At 35.6% G+C, this 25,373-nt stretch overlaps 1 protein-coding gene across 2 annotated transcripts in view; it reads left to right on the forward strand.

The window, feature by feature from the left end:
• LOC149530761 (uncharacterized) overlaps positions 1-25,373 on the forward strand; it is an 82,530-nt gene that overhangs the window by 28,189 nt on the left and 28,968 nt on the right. For both annotated transcript variants that reach the window (XM_089809213.1, XM_089809214.1), the window contains exon 2: positions 5,431-5,490. In XM_089809213.1, the coding sequence (XP_089665339.1) occupies positions 5,431-5,490 (60 nt within the window). The remainder of the gene's footprint in view (positions 1-5,430; positions 5,491-25,373) is intronic.

Here is a 25,373-nt window from a genome sequence, read left to right on the forward strand (position 1 = left end):
CCTTTAAAGAACCCATGTGATAGGAGGCAGCTGAGTCAAGTATCGATTTTGAAGAAGAACTTGAATTTGCCATAAGTGCTTGCTCTTTTCCCTTTGAAGAGGTTGGAGTGGAATCCTTGGAAGTACCTGGCACTTGAATTTTGTTCTTCCCAAGTAGGTTTTCCAACTCATTGATTCTTTTAGTCTTGCAATGATGTTCGTCATGATTCAACTTCTTGCAATATACACAAAAAAGTTTGTCCTTTTCATTACTTCCCTTCTTGTTGGAAGAAGAATTGCCTTGTTGTGAGGAGGATTGTTGTGTCTTAGATTGTCATTTCTGCTTCCATTGCTTCTTCTTGTTGCTAGAACTTCTTCCTCCTTGACTTGATTGGTGCTCATCACTAGCCACCAAGGCTTTGGTCTTTGATGTCGTGAGAAGTCCTAAATCCATCAAGTGAGATTGTTTAACAATCAACATTTCTGCAGAAGCATCAAAAGTAGGCTTTTGGTAAGCACTTCCCATGGTTAACTTGTGAGTATTAAAACTCGAATCAAATGAAGCATACTTTTAAGGTAGCCTCTCCAGGATGTGATGAATCAACTTGTCATCCTTCTTGAGATTTCCACAATCTTTAAGTAGTGCCCTATACTCATCAACTTTGTTGACGTGATCTTGAATTGTGTCAAAGTTCTTTGGATCCAAGAGAAGCAGATCGTCCTCAATCTGAAATCCCTTTTTCCTCATCCACCTTACCATACAATGCTGCAAGTTTGTCCCAAGCTTGTTTGAATTCTGTACAACTGGCAATGTGAAAGAAGAGATCTTTATATACACAATTCCTGATAGCTCCTAAAGCCTGTTGGTCTTGTTTCTAATCAATGAGCTCTTTAGCATCAGTAGGTTTGGTAATTGTACCATCAACATAAAGACTGTAACCTTTTTCCATTAATCTACTCCATGCAATATCTTTCTATGTAGAATAATTACGTGAAGTTAGAAGTGGACATTTAGGTGAACCCATGATGCAGAAATGAAAAGAGCACAAAAGAGAGACTCAAAACATAGTATACACCCCCCCTTTTCACTCAATCAAAAGACTCCCCCCCAAAAAAGATGCTTTTGGCACTTTATAAGTAGTGCGTGTACAATGGGCTACTTGTCAAATGTGGACTTCTGATTTTGCTTTTTACAACTGCCTTTTGAGGCCCAAATCTGTCACTAAGCACTGTAGCTCAGATGTACAACAATTTTGAGAAGTAATCAAAGCATTACAATGCAGAAAAAACCCTAGTTCTGAAAGTGAGATTTTTGTGCACACAACCCTAGAATCTGACTATAGATTTGGAAAGTAGACGAAAAATAACGCACTTTAAAAAAAAATGGAACTTGTTTTTGTGTCCAGATTAGCCTGTACGGAGTGTTTGAAGTTGCAAAATGTAGGATTAAGCAGGTACAGTCGCCAAAAAACACAATTTCTGAAAAATCGTTGCACCAAAACCAGAAAAGAACACTACTGAAAAGTTCAGAAAATTCTACCCAATTTCAAAAAAAATTGCACTTGAATTGGAGTCCAATGATTGAGTTATGGCCTCGCAAAGTCAGACTACCAAATCAAAAAGCAATTTGGAGAGGGGTTTGGAAGAAAAACTGCATGCTTAAATTTGATGGTCAAATGACCATCACAACAATTATAAAATGGTTTGGAATGACGATCAGACGACCATCAAATTTAGGCCAGTGAAATGATGATGTCAGCGACTCTAGGCCCTTTGATGACATCAATGTGACGTCATGATGATGTTGGCGTTGTACGAAATTGTATGGTTTGCCGTGTGTCGGTTGAGTCAGATTGTACGGTATGCTGACTTGACGGGTGATGCAGTGCTGATTGGATTATTTGCTGATGTGTCGCCATGTATGCTGTTGACTAGGTTGATGACGTGGGCGACAAGTGTATCGGCCGCTGCTGCTTATGTGGTAGATGATGTGTAAAATCTGCCAGGTGGGTGTCCTTGCTGTGTGCGGGCGATCTGATGGAAGGCGCTCGGGAAAAAAACAGCGGTGCCAAAATTTATCACCCTGAACGGAAAGTGGGGGCCGAAATTGATTTCGTTGGGAAATTAGACTTCGCGGCATCGGTGAATATAGCACTCTACCGAATTTTTGAATGCGTTCCCTAGAATTTTTTCAGGCGCCGGTGAACTTCAATAAAAATCCCAAATTGGTGGGAAGGTAGCCCTATGGGGTATTTAAAAACCTCAGTGCACAGGTAGTAAATAACGAAGCCCGTTGGAGATGAAAAGGCAGGGCCGGTCTGGTCTTGCTCATCGGGAATATTGAGTGCAATGCTGTCCGCCGGTATCTCGGGGGAATATGCCAACTGCTCGTGCCGGATTATGGATAATGAAGGCCGTCGAATAAATAAATTCCTCCCAAATTGCAAGGCCAGGGTGTGACTGCCTGGTTTTGTAAATTTTTTTTCTCTGCTAGCCCGACTGGGCAAACTTTTTTTCGAAAATTTGCAATAAAATTGTGACGGAAATACAGAGAAATTAAAATTAGATCTGAAAAATTAAATTGCAGATCTAAAAATGACCAGACCCGAATTTGCGAATCGGGGCCTCCAAGTGCCGATTTGCAAAAAGTTTTTGCCTCACGATCGACTTTGGCTTAGGGTAGCCGAATTTATAGTCAATCTTCACTGAATCAGCGTTCCAGACGCAATGGCGAGGTCCATTCTAGCTCTAGCTGCTCCCAATTTCTGTGGTAGTCCGGATTTGGGCCGAAGTGCTGAAGCAACAATGGTCTGGAACAGCTATGTGAAGAGAAAATCTCCAAGCTCTGATACCATGTAAGAATTTGGTATATCTCTTATACCATGTAAGAATTTGCCTTAGGGCAAAATTCACCCAAGAACTAAGAACTCAAACGCAAGCACAACTGTAGACTAGAAAGGAGTATGATCAGAATAACAATGTATTCAATTCAATATGTGCATAAGAGTACACTAAGATGCATCTAGAATGCCTAAGAATCAGCTACATGATACATCATACAATCAGGCACATGTCCACCAGATATGGGTTATCCTCCATTAAGCATGGAAGTAAGTGCGATGATGAGAGGATAAGTCTACAAGGGTGTAACACGCAAATTAGGGTTGTAGACAACATGTGCTAAAATAGAGTTGCGTACTTCTGTGTTGTCAACATGACAACTCAAAAAGGTGCACAAACTCCTAAGTGTCTCACAAAATAAATAATAAAATAATGCATTAACCTAAGTAAACTTAAGTAAGTGTAAATAGTAAATACGTACTTACACTAACAGGAAGGTCTTAAATATAACCTGCTAAGTGTAGCCCAACTAATGGATAAAGGTTATAGGTCTGAATTTAACGAAGGGTCTTGTAGAGTATTTGACAAGTAAACTTTTAGCTATAGGAGAATAAAACAGAGGTAATATTTTCTACCTCATTATTTCTGATAATAAATACTTAGTAGCTAAGAATGACAATAGTTGGTTGTGGCATAAAAGGTTATGTCATGTTAACTTTGAAAGCATTGTTAAGGTAGGAAGTAAAAACTGTGTAAGGGCTCTTCCTTCTATTACCAATTCAGACAATGTTATATGTAAGGACTGCCAACTAGGAAAGTTGGCAAGCTCTAGTTTCTTTAGCATGTCATTTACTTCTGAACAAGTTCTAGATCTAGTTCATACTGACTTGTGTGGTCCTATGAGGACGAAGAGTGTTTCTGGTGACATATACTTTATGTTATTCATTGATGATTTTTCCAGAATGATGCGGACCATCTATTTGAAGGAAAAGTCAGAAGCCTTTCACATGTTCAAAGCCTATAGGGCAAAGGTGGAAAGGGAGACCGACAGAGCATTGAAATGCTTGAGATCACACCGGGGAGGTGAGTTTACCTCACAAGAATTTGAGAGTTACTGTGAGGAGCACAAAATCAAAAGACAGATGTTAGCTCCCAAGACACCACAACAGATTGGTGTTGCTGAAAAAAGGAATAGAACAATCATAGATTGTGCTAGAACATTGATGATTCAGAATGATGTTGCATAAATTTATTGGAGAGAAGCTGTGAGCATAGCTGTGTACACCTTGAATAGGGTACAAGTGAAGAAGGGAACGAAGAAGACTCCCTATGAACTGTGGTTTGGACCTTGGTCACTCACCATTTTTGCCCTTTTTCAAGATATTTGGAAGCAAATGTTACATCAAAAGAGATGAATACCAAGGAAAGTTTGAACCTAAAAGTGATGAGGGTATCTTTTTGGGATACCCCACCAAAAGAAAAGCACACTGGTGTCTCCTCTGGACAAATAAGATTGTGGAATCTGCCAATGTGAAGGTAGATGAGTTCTTTGAGAAGAACGAAGAAGAAAGTAAGAAAGAACCGGAGACTACAAATAATTTGAATATATTTCAATAAATTATACAGTGGAGAGAGTACCGGTGGAAGTAAACTGTAAAAGAAAATTAGAAAAAACTAGTTTAATGCTATCCACTAAATTTTTGCTATCTTTTCTTAGCCACACCTACCTAATTCACCAGATTTTTAGATTATTTTCTTGTATCTCAGAAGCAGGGTGCTGGGGATTGTTTGCACAATCCAGTCATGATTTGCTTATGGTAGTGGTACATTCAGTCATCTCTTCTGTCAAGATGAGTTTGTTAATGTAGCTGGCAGACAAGATTGGCTTTGTCAAGTGGATATAGATTGTATTATGGATTTGGTAGAAAGAATTTGACTCTGTTTAGCTTCTAGCAGTTGGAATTTCCTTCAAAAATCTATATGAGACTGTAGAATGGGAAGTCTATGAAGAGAAAACAATACTTAGAATCAGAATCTCAATAAAAAAACATAGTGTTTTTCTGTTTAAGGCCTTCCAATTGTTGAATGCTTCTGAATATGAAGCATATTTGATACTTTATTGAGCATTCTTTTCTTAGGTGCTCCTGTCTTTGTTTGCTTTACCAATTCTGTGTGAGTAGGCGGTAATTGAGTTTTATTGAATCTTTGCTTATAGCTTGTTTGGTAGCAATTCACAGCTGTCTAGCTTAAGTGTTAGGTAAATGCCAAAGCTACTTGTGGTTTCAGAAGAAACATTGCTTAAAATCTCAAGACTTCTGTGGGGTCTGAAATTTCATGGGATATATGAGTAGAGTTTAATGAGTATGGTTTTTGATCTAGTCAGATGTGTAAAAACATAGTTTCGAGAAAGCTTGTTATCTGGGAAATGTCATTTGATTTCCATTTGAAAGATTTTAATAGTGTAACTGTCACATGCAAACATAATTTTATTTGATGAACATTTTTCCTCTTATTTGACTATTTACTTAATTTTACAGTCTGATATTCAAGCAGATGCATCCTATTTAGTACCCTATTGTTGAGGACTAATTGGATATAATCTTCATGCAGAGCATGTGATGGTTAACTTTGCAAGAAGTGGAGGACCAGGAGGGCAAAATGTCAACAAAGGTATTACTGATTTTCTATTAACACAGATTTGTAAAGAGATTTGAATGTTTAAGCAGAAATTGTAAAGTTTTGTCATCCAACATGTATAGCTCAATGCAATTTCCAATTCTGTTTCCCTCGTGTGTGTTGGTGTTTGGTCCTTGGTTGGATAATTGTGAATTTGGAATGTGTCATATTTCTAAGAAAATTGTATTCCCTGTTAGGATAAAAATTAGTTGTTTTGAATCATTAGAAAACATGGCATAGCTAGCTAGTTAGCTCGTTAAGTGTCGTCCACTGCAATCAGCTGGTCCAATATCAACATGTCTGGATTTTCCCTCGTGCGTGTTGGTGTTTGGTCCTAGGTTGGATAGTTGTGAATTTGGAATGTATTTTATTTAAAGCTGATTGTTTTACTTTGAATTACTAGACAGCATGGATTAGCTGGCTAGCTCATTAAGTGCCCTATGACACAATCAGCTGGTCCAATATCAACATGTTGGAGTTTCACATCATAGAAATAGATTTTGCTTTATATTCAACCGTTTGCAAATTATTTTGTCATAAACAAGTGGGACCTTGAATATATTAGGTAGCTGTTTTCTTTCCTTGAATGTGCTTATTTTTCTATGGTCTCTGGAAGCAATACAAAATACTCTTTACTAGATCCAAATTAGGAAGATGAACTTATTTTTGGAAGAATATAGCTCACACTTTTGTGAAGAAATAATTAAAGAGAAATTTATGTGATGTTAGGAAGATTGGTTGAAGCGCTTGTTGGTATATAGGAACTGGCTGCTTCACCACCCTGAGAACCATTTGAAAAACTCTCTGCGAGCAGACTTTAGAGGGCATTTGATTCTTTAGTAAAAATTCCTATAATGCATGAGCTCAAGTAGAGAATTAAATCGGGTTGGAGAGGTTGGCAGACTGCATTGTTTGCCAAGTGCTCTACCACTAAATTTGGACTTCCAAGGGTATAAGAGATTTGTAATCTTAAAAAGTCTTAGTTACCAGATTTGTGCTCCTAGGCCCCGAACCGGAACTAGGTCCAGATTCATGAGCCGGTTCATGCCATATTCGCGCAGGGTTCGGATATGAGCTTGCGGTTCATCTAGATTCATGGTCCACGAATTTGGACAAACCCACAGGGTCAAATCCAGACCTTGTACGAGTCTGATGCAAATCCATCACACGAATCCATGCGGATTTGGGAGAATCCGACACGAACTCGCATGAATCCCCAAGGACTTGCAAGCCAAACTTGCAATAAGTACACACAAAGCCATATTTATAATGCATATATATATTTATATATAATGCATATATATCAAGCTTCACTTAAAATCCAATGGAGAGCTCTTTCTTGGTGGTCTCCTGTCAGTAATTGCTTTCTTGTGGCAGTTTCCATCCTTTGGCTTCTGATAGTCCTCTTGCAAACATCCCTTGGACAAAGCTTTGAATTTTTGTAGAAAAGGAACCAAGACCATTAATGAGCTTTCTTTCTAGCTACTCTGCGTCGGATTCCCAAGGTAGAGCTTGAAATAAGATATCAGCTGAAAAATTTAGACTTTTGTGCCTCTTTGGCAATCCAAATTTCAAAACAATATACCTAATATTCTTTTGCAAAAAAGTTTCATCTCTGCTACCAGTACATTGCTGAAGACTTGAAGGGGGCATGTTGATGACCCATTTTTGAGATGCAATCATGGGGCTCTGCTTATGCCTGAATTTCTGGAAGATCACCTTTGCAAGACAAGCTTAACAATGGATGGCTTGTGAACTTTTATCTTACAACTTGGTTGTTTTGATTTAAAAGAAAACACAGTGATTCCCTCAAACCCCAAAATGCCCATTTTTCATTGTCCCTTTCTTACCAAGTTGTTCCTTTATGCTAAAGTTTTGAGGATATTGGGTTGCTAAATCCAGATATTCGTCTTGCAATTAGTGAAGATTAGTGTAACATAACTTTTTATTTTGTCCTGATATGCTCATGATACATAGAAATAGATTCACTTTCTTTCTTTACCTACCAACTGTTAATTTTTTGAACCAGAATAACATGAAACAAATAGCAAATAACTAAAAAACATAAGAACACTAGAGATACACTGGGAAAACCCTCCTACTCGAGGGAAGAACGTAGCCATACCAAAAAGTACTCCTTTATTGAATAATAATAACAGTTTTAGTACAGAGCTCACAAGCTTTTGAGCCTTCACATAGTAGAAGATTATATTATACTCTCTTTGCAATAATAATTAATCTGTAAGTTGGAGAACACCACACTTAAAGAATACTACATACAGTATACTTCTATAGCAGACACCGATGCTATACACACCATATGATAATCACTGATGAAACAACTTCTTGAAAATGATGTATACAGAAATCTCATAACAAAATTATAGAATGACCAAAGCTCTGTGTCTTCAAACACAAACACGATACTAACAAAATGAACAACACTGCAATCTCAATACAACCGCACAGCAACAACCTTTGAAAACAACAGATTCCGAATGATTGCTTCAACATCAAGAAGAATGATACACTTTGCAAACGATAATATTCAAAACCCAACGAATGACTAGACACCCGATGATCAGATTCATGTCACATACATGAGACGCATAATCTGCGATACTCCAAAATTCCATAAGACATGAATGAAAGATGCTTCATCTCTAATTTCCGTGTTGCGTGACCATAGGACAGTTATTAAGATGTGCTGTTCCATTTTCTTCATTGACTTCAATACGCGACATCAAGGAATGGTATTCTTCATATGGATGAACCATTCAGTATTGAAGATTACAACAGCCACAAACATTTATGGCTACAAAAGGATGACGCTGCACATGATTGAGTGACTCAGCAACCACATACACATGTGAGTCTTCGATTATCAACAGTTAGACAAGACTCTTTGCTTGCCAAATAGCACACTCAATAAGACACTTCGATAAACTAAAATCACAGATGGACATGTCCCTTTGATTGCCAACATTACCCAAGATAACGACTCTCCAGTCACCCTGAGTTTCTCCTGGTTACACAAAAAGCTTCATTGAATAATTAGACAGAATTATTGAAGACTCTTCCCAGTCTCAGAATAGAAAAAGTCCACAATAGCAAAGAGTGGAAACAATACAGATGCAATCATCACAGGTACGTAGATACCTTCTGCAGGCTGCAACTACCAAACTTCAACACTCCCTTTTAGAAAAGGAGATATCTAAGTTAGATTCTCATGTCATGGAGTCTCTCAACAAAACTTTTTCACGGAATATTTCAATGGGATAGTATCATGGAGTCACTTAACATGATGTTCACCATGGCTACTCCCATGTGTCAAATAAATGTATGCACAAGCCCTCATCACTGATGTTGTCATAGAGTCTCACAACATGACATCCACAATGGCCACTTCCATTAGTGGAAAGAGCAATACCTCTATCTTAGAGGAAAACAAGGGCTTCCACCTCAAATTCCTCTGTCTCAAAGAAAAATGCTTTACAATGGCTTTTCCCACATATTTCTTTTTCTTAGAGAAAAATGCATTAAAAGGGCTTTCACCTAAAATATCTCCATCTTAGAGAAAGATGTATTACAATGGTTTTCACCTCAAATTTCTATTAGAATATTCTAATGTTTCTTCAATGGTCATCTTAGATAAGTCTTTAGTTTATTAAGTAGTTTTTGTTTCTGTCTTTAGTTCACAATTGTTTATTTTCTTATGGATTTGTGCCCTAGAGGCTGGATCCGGATTCAGATCCGGATTTGTGGTTGGATTCGTTTGGATTTTTTTTTTCAATTATTTTCTTATAATCATTATGGATTTGATCCATAGATTCATACCAGAATCACAGTTACATACTATGAAATAATTTAGAATCATAGATTCGTACTTTGAAATGATTTAGCTTTAGAATTATGTATATTTCTCTCATTTTTTAGTATATATATATATATACACGAATCATAATTGGGAAATTTTTTTAGGAATCCACAGATTCGATTCACGTGCCCGAATTGGATTCGTTTCATGAATCGGTAACTATGTTTATTTTAGAAACATCATCTTTGTAAATCTATATAAGGAGTTTTCGTCTCCTTTGTTTAATACAACTACAGCAACATCAATTTATCATAACATGCTATCAGAGTAGGTTGATGGGATTTCATAAAATTTGACAAATTTTTAAAGAAAAATTTGAGCCTCTTCTAATCTGGAATTTTTTTCCAAAAATTTATTTTTCGATTTTTTAAATAAAAATCGTAAGATTTATTTTATGAAACTTTTGTGGTTCGTCTTCAAGGATTTTTGTTGGAAATCACAAGCTTGGTTAAGGGTTTTGATCTCACAATTTCTTGGTTGCAGCAGGAGTCTGATTTTTTAGGGTTGCATGTACTTGCATGTGTTGGTTTACCATGTGAAGTCTCATGTTTTGCCGCCCTTAAAAATTCTGGTGGGTTTTCATAACTTTTCCCTTAAAAATTTCTGATGGGTTTTCATATATTTTTTCCTTAACAAAATTCTTATGGGTTTCTATAATTTTCCCTCAATTTTTTATTTATTTTGTAATTTGCAAAGTTGCATGGGATTCCTTGGTGGGTTTATAATTTTTTCCTCAAAAAATATATGTTGGGTTTTATTGTTTTTCCTAAAAATGAAGCTTTGTATTGTTTGGTTTTGATCGATTTTTCATCTAAAAAATCATGTTCAGTTTTTCCAAATTTTCTTCTAAAAAATTGTGCTTTTGCAGTTTGTTTTGGCCCTTGGGGTATCATGCTCATCTGGAAAGTTTGGAGGGTTAGCCGATTTTTCTTCAACATCATGCTAGCTGTTCCAAGTGTTTATCTTTGTCTCTAGGGAAGAGCAGCTTCGTTATCCAACATGAAGTTGGATGTTTTGTGATGATTTCTAATCAGATGTTTTGCTGATTTTGGGAGGGTTTGTGGCAGACTCATTTTAGTGGCAGGGTCTTGTCTCTTTTTGCAAAGTATTCTAAAGAAGGCGACACCCTTCTCTATTCTATTATGGACGAATTTTGGCTTCTTGGTCATTAACATTTCGCAGATCCAAGGAGGGTCTTAGCAACAACAAAATGTTTTGAAAAATTTGTCACCAAAAGACATCAGTTAGACAATGACCATTAATGGAGGTTATTAGAATATTCTAATGTTTCTTTAATGATCATCTTAGTTAAGTCTTTAGTTTATTAAGTAGTTTCTATTTCCGTCTTTAGTTCACAATTGTTTCTTTTACAATCATCATCTTTGTAAATCTATATAAGGAGCTTTCATCTCCTTTGTCTAATATTATCTACAGCAACATCGATTTATCATAACAATTTCTTCGTCTCAAACAAAAATGCATTATAGCACTTAAAATAATATAAAAGACAACTACACTAATGTTACTCTTGTTAATGTAGCTCATTTGTAATAATATAAAATACAACTACACTAATAGTTAATTATTCAGCAATAAAGAATTAATCTTTGTCTCTTTGTTGTTGCTACACCAAATGGGCTAGACCTGTAGTTGTGTAGAGAAAGAGCTTGATGCATCTTGTGAGGAAGTCAAGCAGGCTGATGGATGAAGACAACTTGTTGTAATAGGACTGAGTTGTTGACACATAACTGGAGTCATCTTTCAAAGAAGAAGAACCTTCTCAGATTGTCTTATGATCACTTTCTTCTAAGAGGTGGAAATGCCATTCAAAGGGGGTCAAATTTCAAGAATTCAGGGCATGAGTTGAGAGCACTAAGATTCAAAGATTATTACAGGGGAGTTCAATTCTTGGTATAAGTCTTGAATCATACCATTTTTAATGTCTCTTGACAGCCAACATACATCTGCTGTGACTGTCTGAAACACCATACAATAATACTCATCAATCATATAAATCTAGATTGTAGCTATTCACGGCAAGTCTTGCTCAAGAAAATAGGGCATAGGAGCTGCACTTTATGTTCTCTACAGAAAACAGCAAGTCTTTTCACCAGTCTGAAACACTAGTGCTTGCATTCTTTATCTTATGCTCCAATACGAGAATATTAAGGCAACTTGCCTTCTTAAACAACAGCAATAAGTTGTCGCATTAAATTCCCAACTACAGACGATCTGAATTGAGACAAGAGATGAGCAGCCAACAAAAAAATGAACGATGTGATGGAGCCCAAGATTCTAAGCCTCAATTTGTGAAATAATATTAGAGAATTGATAAAATTCTGTCATTGAAGCATGTGAGATTGGAAGTGTTTTGAAGGTCTAAATATATATGCTACAGCAACAGAAGGTGCTGACAAGAATAGTTGGGGAACATATTGTCTTAGAATGGAGCTTTCTCCTCTTTCAAGATATGATACATGTCTTAGAAATATTTATAATGGTGTCTCGATGGAAGACAATGAGATAATCAATATGGAGATGCCAACATCAGCAAAGAGCAGTTATATTTATACATGGGATATATGAGTTGGCAAACAATTGCACAAACTATTGGAACACACAAAATGGATTCGATCTATGAGAAGGATTACAGATGGTATAATTACTGAAACTAATAACTGGACCACCAGATTATGGTCTATGTCTTGTGGAACCTATGATGGTATACTAGCATACCATGCTAGTCCAGTCACTTGTGTTGAATACTTGAGTCTCTGCAGGGGATAATCACTGATTTAACAAACTTGTGAAATCTGGAAATGATTTTTGAACATATTCATGATGGTGATTCTCTACAATATATATTGACAAAGGAATGGCAAGTATTTGAGATTAGAGATTTTATGAAGTGTTGCAAGATCACTGATATAATGAAACTACCTTTCCAATAAATTAGTCATTGATTGAAATAAAGGAATAATAATAAGATAATGACTATACTTATCCAGCGATTCTGAAGAATATTTCAAACTTGAGCATAAGATACGAACTCATCAGGGTGCCAGCTCACAGAATGTCTTGTTTATGGTTAAATTCATGAGCCATTTATCTGGAGACTTCACGAGATGTTTCAGAAAATAAGTATTGGGAGACTAAACAGCAGCCAGACAACTGATGTGGCAATTGATCCTATTATACGAATAGGTTTTCTGAATATGCCTGAGATCCAATTCAAAGTATCATTGGCGATGTTACCAACACAAAGACCAAGAGGAGTCCTTGGCTTCTAGGCTTCTCTTATGACTGCCTTGGGGAACACTGAAAACATGCCAGTTCAAATTGCAGCTCATGTACATGAGAATATTTGAATGCCTTAAAGACAGTTGCTTGCTGCTGCTATATCAAGTGTCCACAAAGATCTTCTTAGTCAGCCCCTTCAATTGATCTATGGTGTCGATATTCTTGGCAATGCAAGTAGTGCTCTTGGGCACATGAGCAAAGGTGTTGCTGCATTTCAATGGATAAGAAGTTCATACAAAGTCGCCAGAGACAGGATAGCAAAGGATCAGTTGAAGACATTGGTGATGTTCGAGAAGGTGGTGGGGTTTTCGCCAAAGGACTAATTCATGGAGTTACAAGCATTGTTACGAAGCCACTTGAAGGTGCTAAATCTTCTGGTGTTGAGGGTTTTGTTTAGGTTGTTGGGAAAGGAATCATTGGGGTAGCAGCCCAGCCAATGAGTGGGGTTCTTGATCTTCTGTCAAAAACAACAGAAGGTGCAAATGCTATGAGGATGAAAATCACTGCAGCAATTACTTATGAAGAGCAGCTCCTTTGGTGCCGACTACCTCAAGCAATTAGTGGGGACAATGTCCTGCAGCCATATGATAAGTATAAAGCTCAAGGGTAGGTTCTGCTGCAACTTGTTGAGCGTGGTGCCTTGTTTGGGCAAATAGATTTTTTCGAAGTTCGAGGCAAGTTTGCCTTTTCAGAAGCATATGAAGATCATTATCACCTTCCAAAAGGAAGAACTGCCATAATCACTCACCAGAGAGTAATGTTGTTACAAAGTCCAACCTCTATTGTGCAAAGAAAATCTGATCCCTCGAGAGACCCTTGTACCCATCTTCAAAATCGAATTCTCACACGGATTGTGGTAAGCTTGACACGGAAGTAAGAAAATGAGAAATTTGAGGGTGATGCAAGGTTATTCCATGATATTTACCGGGATGCAGATGAAGACTTTGAGGGCCATGATGGATACAAAGAGTCTATGGTGTTTGCACAAGCGACGTGTTCTAGAGTTTGGTCGAACTCAGAAAACATTCCCACAAATTGTTTTATAAATGTCGTCTTATATGCAAAGAGATACCATACGTAGCATCAAACAAGAGCCCGATAAAATCACAAAGTCATAGATATGAGTGCTGTTAGAAGTCTTGATACCTCACAAGGCCTTCTGAGCATGAGAAACATATTATTTGTCATTAGTAATTGGCTTCTAATGTTGTTCAGTGTTTATTTGCGAGAAGAAGAATCACCATGGAGGCACAAAATTCGAACCAAGCCATCACAACGATGGAGGAGTTTCCAAATAAAGCAGCGATGAGAGTTCATAAGGATGAGGCGGTAGTCTACAAGAGTAATTTTGGAGAATTGTATTATTGTATCCGATGAAGAAATATGCACAGGATGCATTTGAGGAAAGCGTTGAATTGGAAGAAGTTTGGAGATATACAGCGAACGAGTTGAAGTGTATACACATGGAAAGAAATGTTCGAGCTTAGTGTGGCCTCTATTTAAAAATATAACAACCAAAACTATATAAATCCTGATCATATTTAATCAAGATTATATTAGGGTTAAAAGTTCAGTTATTTTTTATAGAAGGGTGCATTGGTTGGGTGAATACCTTTCCATTGGTTATAAATAGGAGATGAAAATCAAAATGGGAGGACAATTTTCATATACATATACTCCTAATTTTTTATATACTATGATGCACTTTTGTTGTATTATATTCTCCGATTGGCGAAGAAATGTATTCTTGAACAAAGCCCGTGGATTGAATTATTGGGTGAATTGTGTGCGATCCAGATAAATTCGCAATAGATTGATCATCTGCAAGAAGTGTCTGTATTGTGATTTTATTTCCAGCATAATTATTTATTTTAAATTTTGGAGTTTTAAATTATTATTAAGTTGTGTCCTTTATAAATATTTTTATTTATTTTTTATAACCATTTTAAAATTTGGATAAGTGGATTGAGTCATTATTGCATTTTAAATTCGATAAACGTAGATATTGTGAAATATTTAATTGTTTCTGTATTTATGTCTAGTTTGTCTCCATATCATAGGAGTTAAAGTGCATCCTAGATTGGTTAAAAATTGCGTTCATATAATTGATTCGTTGCATCTAGATTATTAATTTGTTTATAGTTTAAATACATTAAAATTTATAAAGTTGTATGTTTCAACTTATAATATTGACTTTGATTGCCCATTTAATTAAGCACCGGTCTTTATGTTACTCTTGATTCATAATCCATATGCTGGCAACTGTTTCATTTCTTTCTATTGAGGAATTAATATATTCATTTGTTGCGTTCATTCTTTATTTAAAACATCATCACATTTATTTATTAATTCATAATTTTCAAGTTTAAAGTTTTCTATAATTCTTGTTGTTATGAAGACTTTCATCACATTCGCGTTCTAATTAATCTGCTATAAGTGTCTTGGAGCTAAGTGTTTTGTCCAAGATTAGGTACACCTGCCTTGGTTTTGCAGAGCTAGAAGTGTAGGGGATTTAGATCGCATCGATCAGTCCCGTCAAGTTGGCCATTACCGGTTGGATATCCCAGCATCGAGCAAGCAAGGCTCGTAGGATTCCAATCTGTGGTTTTGTTAACCAACACGATGTACTTCCACTTGATCAAAGTCCATGCACAGATGCAATCCAATAATCACTTCCCACAACAGATACTGAAGCCATCACAAGATATTATTATCATCATCCATATAGTAACCCATTGTAGGTAGCCGAAGAATGTAACATAAGAAATGGAGAAGCTTAACATAGCTGATCTGAGAAAGCTTGAGAACATGATAAACAACAAAAAAGATTGTGCAGCCATTATAGGTATAAATGATGTCTCATGAAGCTACTAAACATTAATTAACGCCCCTCTAGCCATTTTTATTTGGAGGAGCTGATGTCTCAAGGCCAAAGCTCTGCTGGTATTATAAAATTCATACAAGCTATGAAGACTCCCCAAAATTTCTTTAGCTGAATTCGATTTGGATATAATAGGCATTAGATGATCTTGTACAAAATCATCATCGGTTGGCTCAGGTCCATCCTCTTTCACATAGCTTAGAAGGTTGTTTTCTTCTACTGCAATCAAAACTTTGAATTTCCATGATGTGAAAGTGGAGGCACCATCCAACCTATCTTTAATCTTTAGTCCATTCACCATTTTTGAAACCTAAAAGAATCAAACTAGAAGAGAAGAAAAGAATACCTCAATGCTTGAATAAATCTTCTTCTGGATCTTTCCTTAAACCTACGCTGATGCCATGTTAAATTTATGAATAGAATAGCATAAAACAAATGGCAAATAATTTAAAAACACAAGAACACTAGAGATATCTCGGGAAAACTCTCCTACTCGAGGGAAAAACCCAGCCACACCAAAATGTACACTATTGAAAAATAATAAACAAAGTCTTAGTACAAAGCTCACAAACTTTAGAGCCTTTTGATGTAGGAGCATCCTAGGCTTTCTTGCAATCCTGCATGTTGGAGCCAAGTGCTAGTGGTTTCCAATTTTCTATTGCTGTCGAGGTAGTTAGTGTATGCCGAGTTACTATAGCTTTAATGCATGCCGGGTTACTATAGCTCTAGTGGATGCCGAGTTACTGTAGCTCTTGTGGATGCCGAGTTACTGTAGCTCCTAGTGGATGCTGAGTTATTGTAACACCTAGTGGGTGTCGAGTGTTCTTGCATGTGTCGAGTGCCAGTATTGGTCTTGGTTATATTCGTGCCGAGTTGTCTGTGAAGCTGACTTTTGGCATTTAATTTATGTATGGGTATTTAATTTAGTGTTGTAACCGACTTGTGGCTTGACCTATATTTAATATAAGGGATTTAATTTAGTTTGTAATGAGCTGGGCCGACTTGTGGCTTAGTTGGGTATAAGTAAGGGGTTTTGTGGAGTCTTAGGCAGTGGTTGTTCATTCCAACTTGGAGAAGGGGATGAAGTGTAGATGCGAATTTTGAAGAGCTAGTGTTGCGGCTTAGAAACCAGAGGATTGCTTGGTGGACCTGAGGGTACAAGTGTGGATTCTTCTTGGTGTTCTTATCTAGTTGTGTATCTGGACTAGCTGGGATTGGGTTTGTAAGTTGGATCTTGTTGAACTGATTTTGTAATTGCTATTTGTATTTGGCCCTAGCCCGAAAGGCCTTATAGCTGGGCATATTGCATGTAATCAGTTATCTATGAATAAACAATATTGAATTGGTATTAGATCTTGCATTATTGTTGCTTTGTTGTTGTATTTCCGCTGTGTGGTTGTTGTTAGGGGTTTGGACATCTCCTTTGGGGATTTTCTTGCCTTGCACTGTGTCACCTTCACATACTAGAAGATTGCAATATACTCTCTTTGCAATAATAATCAATCTGTAACTCGGAAAACAACATACTTAAGAACAATACATACAATATACTTTTATGGAAGACAATGATGCTATATGCACCATTTGATAATCACAGATGAAACAACTACTTCTTGAAAATGACATTTACGAAATTCTCAGAACAAAATTACAGATTGACCAAAGCTCTCTGTCTTTGAACACAAACATGATACTACTATAATGAACAACAATTTAATCTCAATACAACCCTACAACAACAAAAACTACTTGTGGAAACATTAGAGTACACATTTGATGATTAGAATCGTGTCACACTCGTGTAACGATACTCCAAAATTCCATAAGAGATGAATGATAGATGCTTCATCTCTTATTTCCATGTTGCATGACGATACAACAGTTACCAAGATGTGCTGTTTCATTTTCTTCATTAACTTAATTGCTTGACATCAAGGAACAAGATCCTTCATATGGATGAGCTGTTTAGTATTGAGGATTACAACAGCCACACATATTTACAATTACAAAAAGGTGATGCTACATATGATTGACCAACTCAACAACCACATACACAAGTGATTCTTTGATTATAAATAGTTACACAAGACATTTTGCTTGCCAAATAACACACTCAATAAGACACTTTGATAAACAAAAATCACACATGGACATGTCCCTTTGATTGTTGGCATTACAAAAGAATGTGAGTCTCCAATCATCGTGAGGTTCTCCCGATCACACAAAAAACTTCATTAAATAATCAAACTTAATTATTAAAGACTCTTCGTTGTCTCAAAATACTTAATAAAAAATCCACAATAACAGAGAGGTGACATAATATAGAGGCAATCTTTATAGGTATATAGATATGTCCTACAACTACCAAATTTCAACACTCCCTCTTAGCAAAGGAGATATCTAATCCAGATTAGCATGTCATGTCTCTCAACATGACAGTCACAATGACTACACCCATTGTAAAGGAAAAAGAAAACTTTATCATAGAATCTCTCAATGTGATAGCATAATGGAGTCACTCAACATGATATTCACCATGGCTACTCCATACGTGAAATAAATGTAAGTGCAAGTTTTTCATCTAGAGTCACTCAATGTGATATTGTCATGGGGTCTCTCAATATGACATCTACTATGGCTATTCCAATGACTGGAAAGAGCAATACCTTCGTCTCAGGGGCAAACAAGGGCTTTTACCTCAATTTTCTCCGTCTTAGAGAAAATTGCATTACAAGGGCTCCTTAAGTTTTTGTCTTAGAGAAAAGTGCATTACAACGGCTTTCACCTCAGATTTCTCCATTTCAAAGAGAAATGCATATAGCACATAACAAGAGCAACTGATGTTGAGACTCCCTCTCATCAAGAGTAACATTCTCACAGCCTAGTTCACTACAGTAATATATAGTTGACTCCAATATTTGATCAAAAAAGGAGCTTTTGAAGTCACACTGCTTCAAAAGCTCGCTTCTCCTCTCCAAAGGATTTGGCACTCTCCATTTGTTGCTCAAGCTCCCTCTAAATCTCTAACCTAATATGAAGAAAGAGTCACTTGCACACTTGAACCGGACAACATACTGGACATGCTTTGCCTAATGCAAAGAATGAACCCACAGATTGCAGTCACATCCAGATACGAGCTCACTGCCTATACATTCTTGCCCAAAACTTATAGAAGATGAATGTACAGTGCAGCTGTTGTCGAGACCTGCCTTCCATCATTAGCAACTGAATTATATAATGCCAAGGTTTACTTAAAAATGTCAGTAATATAAATCTTGAATAATGCCACTCTAATGTCTCTTTAAAACCAACATACTTCTGTTGTGACCCCCGAAAAAACATATAACAACACTAATTTTCCATGATAATCTGGAACCAATATTGTTACTATTCACAGGAATTCTTGTTCATGAAAATAGGGCATAAGATTTGAACTTTATTTTCTCTACAAAAAAATTCAGGTTTGTTCAATGTTCTGAAACACCAGTGCTTGCATTCTTTATTTTATGCTTCAATCTGAGAATATTAAGGCAACTTGCCCTCATAAACAGCAGCAATAAGCAGTCACATTAAAATTTCAACTACAGAGGATCTCACTCTTAGTCGAACCATTTGAGAGCCAAAGCTGAGGCAAGAGATAAGGAGTAAAAAAATATGAATGATGTACTTCTTCCACTTGAGAAAAGTCCATGAACAGATGCAATCCAATAATGACTTCCAGCAGCAAAGACTGAAGCCACCACATGATATTATTAACACCATCCAATATAATCCCCACACAATTGTGTTGTTACAAACATAGTTGAAAAATTCAGTTTCGGCAATGTTTTGGTTTTGAAAATCTCGGAATCGGCAAAAACTCGGCGAAAAAATCGGCAATAAATTGACAATTTTATCGAACATTTGAAAATATACAATTTCTTAAAAAATATATAATCTGTTAGAAGTTTAAAAACTAAATTACAAACCTATTAAAATTTAATATACTAAATTAGTAACTATAAAATAGTAAAAACTTGAAATGTATAAAATAATGAAATCTATTATTCAATTGTTATAAATCTATTCAAATCAATTATAAATCTATTTAAATATATTTATTATTAAATTTGAATCTATTTAACATTTTTATAAATACATATTTATAAATCAGTTAAAAATTAAAATATAGTAAACTATAAAATTGTAAATACTAAACATTAATACTAGTATATATATATATATAATTTTTTTATATTAATAAGCACTAATTTACTAAATAGTAAATAGTAAAACACTGTATAAATAGTAAAATTTAAATACCAATATTCATTAATAAATATATTAAAATTTAATATAATATCAATATAGTCTATGAGAGATATTATAGATTAATATCAATTTATTATTTTTTGATAATATTAGAACTTCAAAAACACTCTCTGCCACTAACTTCAAATGTATGCGGCTATTGATCTTCACTGTCGACTATGAAATGTCAGCTCTGTCTGCCATCGTCTTCTTGTGATCGTTGCTTATCTCCAGATTCCAAATGTGTCGTCGCCTGCTGGAAATCGCCTGGAAGATGTGTTTGTCGATCTTTGCGACTGGAAGAAAAACCTAAACAAAATGAAAAAACAAAGATACCATATAAAACAAAAAACCTAAAAGCATTGGACAACTTTGTCGACGATGTTTGACCATTTTATTCAGCATTTACTGCCGATATTTGAGGAAAAAAACCCAGTGATTTTCTTGGTATATCATTGCCGATATCTGCAGCGATATAATCACAGGCTACTTGGTAGTGCGAAATATCATGATTCTGGTGATATCTTGCCAAATTTTTGAACTATGGTTAAAAATATCCATTAATAGACCGAAATGGTCTAAGTTACTGGTTTGAGTTCGGTTCCAAGTTAGAAGTTCAAGAATTGGTTCGCAAGTTCATCAAAATTTTGGAAAGGGGTTTGGGTTCGTTTGGGTGTGTCAGTACAAAAACATGTAAAAAGTATATATATACATATTTATAAAGCATGAGTTAAAATTAGAATGTAGCATAGTAGCATAAACACATTTCAACAACAAAAACACCATAAAATTGTAATCATAGTGATCATACCATCATATAGTTCAAATAACAAGTTCAACATCAAAGATTCAAAACATAAAAAATAAATCATAGCATCAAGTCCAAGTATCATTTTTTCACGTTCTTCAATCTTCACCTTCTTCATATTCATCTTCTTCATCTTCTTCTTCTCTGGCATTAGTTGACTCAGCAATAGAGCTAAGGCCGATGGGATCAGCAGCAACACGATGGTATTGGCAGTAAATTCTTCAAAATCATCTAGTGTAAGTCGAGCAGTGAAAACAAAAAAACCCTATTTGCTCTTTCTTAAGACAAAGTAACCTTTTTGGAAACAAAAAATGACAATGAGAGGCCACCAAAAGCATTTCATAACAACCTTTTAGGGTTGTGGATGCCAAAAAGTTATTAAATTTTGCAAAAAAGACACTTTTTTGTTGTCTGCAGGGCCCATAGTTCATGCAGTTCGAACTTGGTTTGCTGGTTTTTGGTATTGTCTGACCGGGTTGGAATTGGGTTCCAAGCAGTTCAAACCAGCAGGGAAAACACTGAACCTTGCCTGAACCACCCAGTGAACCGGACCTGAACAACAGACCAGTTCGAACTTGGGCTGGTCCAGGGGGTCCCTGGGTGAACCCTGGTAACTTAGGAAATGGTTGACAAATGCTTCTAGCAATTGCAATGCAGATAGAAATGCATCCCACACAAGAGATATGGCCTGATAAACAATAAAAGAAGCTGTAACAACTAATGATTTCTTGTCTCAGTTTTCTGTTTGCAACTACATTTTTATAACAATACAATGTTCAAACTATGTGAAACGCTGATCATAGGAGACTTCAGCCAGCCTGACCTGGAAATCATACGGTTCTCATATACGATAAAACAAAATACCAATTTCGTTTACATTGTCAACAAAATAAAATAAAATATTAATATTGTAATGTCTGTGACAAAATCATAGAAGAAAGGCTACATTAAACATAATATACTACTGTATATATCATAAACTAAAAGAACAATGCTAGTCTTTAACTATTCAACAATAAAAAGTAAATCTTTAAATATGCAGTAACTTGAATATCATGCTAATAAAATTTTAATCTCAATGAGGTTAATCTTTTCGTACAATCCACCACTTGTTCTTTCCTGATCTTTGCACCTAATATAAAAAATCCTTCTGAATTGATACTAGATTCTTTATGAGGTGAAGCATTGTCTCATTTTCTGCAGCAGCTTGATGTTTTGGTCTTGTTAAACAATCTTTGGCAAAGTGGCCTTACTTGTCACATCTGAAACATTGAATTCTTGAGAGATCCTCCTTTGGTTCAGGAGCTGATCTGTAATTCCTTCCATTTCGATGTATGAGCAACAAGAACATGATCTTCTTCATGATGAGATTCCTCTCCATTTCCTCTTGCTTCTAATCTGAATCTTCTTGATATAATCAGCTCTCTGACGATCAAGCTTGGGTAATTCATCTCTTCCACTAATGCCTTGAATAAAAGATTCACAAGAATGAGGGAGACCATTCATGGGCAACATAATCAGGTCTTTATCTTCAATTGAATCTCTAGTGTCATTAAGGTGATTTTAATTTTATTTTTAATCTTCATAAAGGAGATAATTGATTCTCCTCAAGCCATTTTTATACGGAGGAGCTGATGTCTCAAGGCCAGAGCTCTGCTGGTATTATTGAATTAATACAAGCTTTAAAGACACTCAAAGATTTTTTTAGTTGAATTTTGTTGATGTTTTGGTAGCTTTAGTAGGATAAACCTGTGAGAGCAAGTTAATTTAATTAAAATGACACACACACACACACACACTTAAGTTTGCTATTATATTAATTTTCTTAATGAATAGACATGTCCCTCTATTCATGTCCCATGAAGGGACATGTCTCTTCTTGATTTATTCCTCATACAAAGAGATCAATGCATTTGGAAAATACATACCGAAGAAGGCAGTGCTATTACATTTAAAGCAGATCTTGAGAAATCTAACATGGTATCGGAGTAAGGTTGCAAATGTATCGAAGGAATAAGTAAAATGCAATTAAGGTCGAGGAATAAGCAAACAAAATTTGGAATAGAAGAAAATACAGAGCAGAAGTAATGTTTGATTACCTCCCAGACCTGTGAGGTTTATAATATTCATGTAACTGTGTTGGCTGTGACTGCACATGCAACACAAACTCATATATCATTCATCCAAGCGCCCGTGACCAAATGGATAAGATGACTTATTATTTTCTTCAAGACAAATGGGAAATCATAATCGTACCAGATTTGTATCAGAGATGTACTGCCGGGAAAGATGGATTTGGTGGCTAGAAAACTCTTCCAATTCTAGGGCTGTTAAGAATATCAAAGTTGTGCTCTTTCCTCTCCAAATGGGATTTTGAGACACACCAAATCCCTTCACCTATGTGAGCTGAAATCACCAGGCTTTCCTTCAAGTAATTCTCCAACAAAAAATTATTGAATTCAACTTTATCAATGATGTGCTACATATATCTGCATCTCATGGTGTCTACACATTTCACAGGGATATGAAGGGTTTGGTTCATGCAGATATATCTTCTTTTATAAATTTTTCAGATAACAATGGTTTACAGCCCTGACCCTAGTCATATTTCCATTAGTGTTGTTTGCGGGTTCTCAAGTCACGTGATAGTTATCATATGTTATTGTGGTTGATGATCGAATACAAAGATTACTGTGCGTATTCTACAGAGACAAATGAGACAATTTGTTAAAATATAATATTCACTATATACAATGGAAGTTTAATTATTCTAAACATTCTACACATCCAATATAATTGGCATACATCAAGTGGACAAAAGCTTGTATGGTGTCTAATGTTCTTGTTAGATCTGTGGGTTCCGAGCCTCGACGTTGGATAGAGAATAAAAAGGCCGGATATATGTGCCAATGGAGAAGGCCTTAGTGCCTTGAAGAACAAATAGTACATACAAACTTATTTAATGTTGTCAAGGGCAAAGGCCTTCCCAACATAAATAATATTATTAGTATTACTATGCAAGATTTCATATAATAAAGGGGGATCAAAATAGTAATAAGGCAGTAGATATATAAAGAGTAAAAGAAGCAAGTAATTAAATACCGACACCCCATAAAGATAGGAATCGATAAAGAAGAGGAGTCTTGTTACATCCCAATTTTTGACCTTGCTTGAAATATAGCCGTTGAGGTTCGCATGAAGTCAGTTGATAGCTTAATTTGTTATAATCTGGCGAAATGGTAAGATAGTTAGTCGTTATGATTTCAAGTGAAGATGACATGTTAATTGATTGTTAATCACGGATTTATGGAATTGAGATGAAGGTTAACTGTTATGATTATTTATAATTAAATAATTTATAATTTGATTACGGAGAAATTCCTTGCAGGAAGCATGTCAAAGGGGTGGAAGCATTGTCATAAAAGAATTAGGTAGGAGCATCACCATCATTGGGCAGATGGGTAGAAGATCTAGCGACTTGAAATATGATACATCTCTGGAACCGCATGAGTTATTAATAATTAATTTAATTAAAATAATTGAGTTAAAATGTAAAACATATCTCAAAGGATTTTAATTTATCTTTCATCATATTATTTTAATAAATATTTATAAACGTGCATATAATATTAAATGATTTGGCACCATTAAAATTAAATAATTTAATAAATGATGTTTATAAGTACATATAAGATTTTAATAATATTCGAATTATAATAACTTTAGAATTATTATAATTTTCGAATTACAACCTTCCAACTTTATTCTTTTCAATTTAATATTCTTTGCTCTATAATGATAACACTTGGTATAGCTAATCGATTAATATTTTGGCAATTCAAATTGTTTTACAATCTTTCTCCAACCTTTTTATTTTATCTTTTGATTTGAATTTTTGATCTATTCGAATGGTCATCTTGGGAATTCGAATAGCTTTTTTTATAACTGAAGGAAGCCGTAGAGTCAAGCTCAGTCCGGCCAAAACCATATTTTTATTACTTATGTATGTTAAGGATGGTAGCAGTGATAGAGATCTTCTGATCATACTTGTACTAGTTGTTTGTTCTTCTTTCTGTTCTCTATGGTGATATGGTTCGGCGTCAAGCTTATCTTATTATCACATGTCTCCTGTATGCTGCCGAGACATGTATTGATGTGTCGTCATATAGTCTATAATGTTAATGTGCCTGTTTTCTTTATTCCTGGTATCATTTATATTATGCATACACTCTTTTTTGGGCCGTGTCTTTTATTCTACCTAGCATCATAGAAAGCTGTTCACTATCACTGTCTATGCTGGTAACCTCTTTTATTGTAATTGACTATGGATGTTTATGATCAAATCGTCAGTTACAAAGAAGACATTGTCCATGGCTAATTCTCTTTCAGCTTTTGTGTATTCTTTTGTTCGTGGCAGTAAGACCAATTGTCTCCATCTTTCAAGTATTATTCTTTTATTTTACATAATCATTTTAATAGTTAGCGAATGTGAGAGTGGTGTGTGCAAGAGTGATCAGGTTTCAATTACAGAGCTTCAGCATAGCAGTTTTTATGTAATCAGTAGAGTTAAATATATTTGTTTTGTAGAAGAAATATTGGTATCTTTTGTATAGCCTATTAGTGTTGTGGTAGAGAATATATTGTGTGCCTTCAAGATTGATCGTGAGTGCATTAAGTTGTTCATTTCTAGTTTCCAAAGCTGAATATATTATGAGTTCATT

This window comes from Cupressus sempervirens, chromosome 11, assembly GCF_028749045.1.
Source record: "Cupressus sempervirens isolate cs-2001-9-10 chromosome 11, ASM2874904v1, whole genome shotgun sequence".
Lineage (NCBI taxonomy): Eukaryota > Viridiplantae > Streptophyta > Pinopsida > Cupressales > Cupressaceae > Cupressus > Cupressus sempervirens.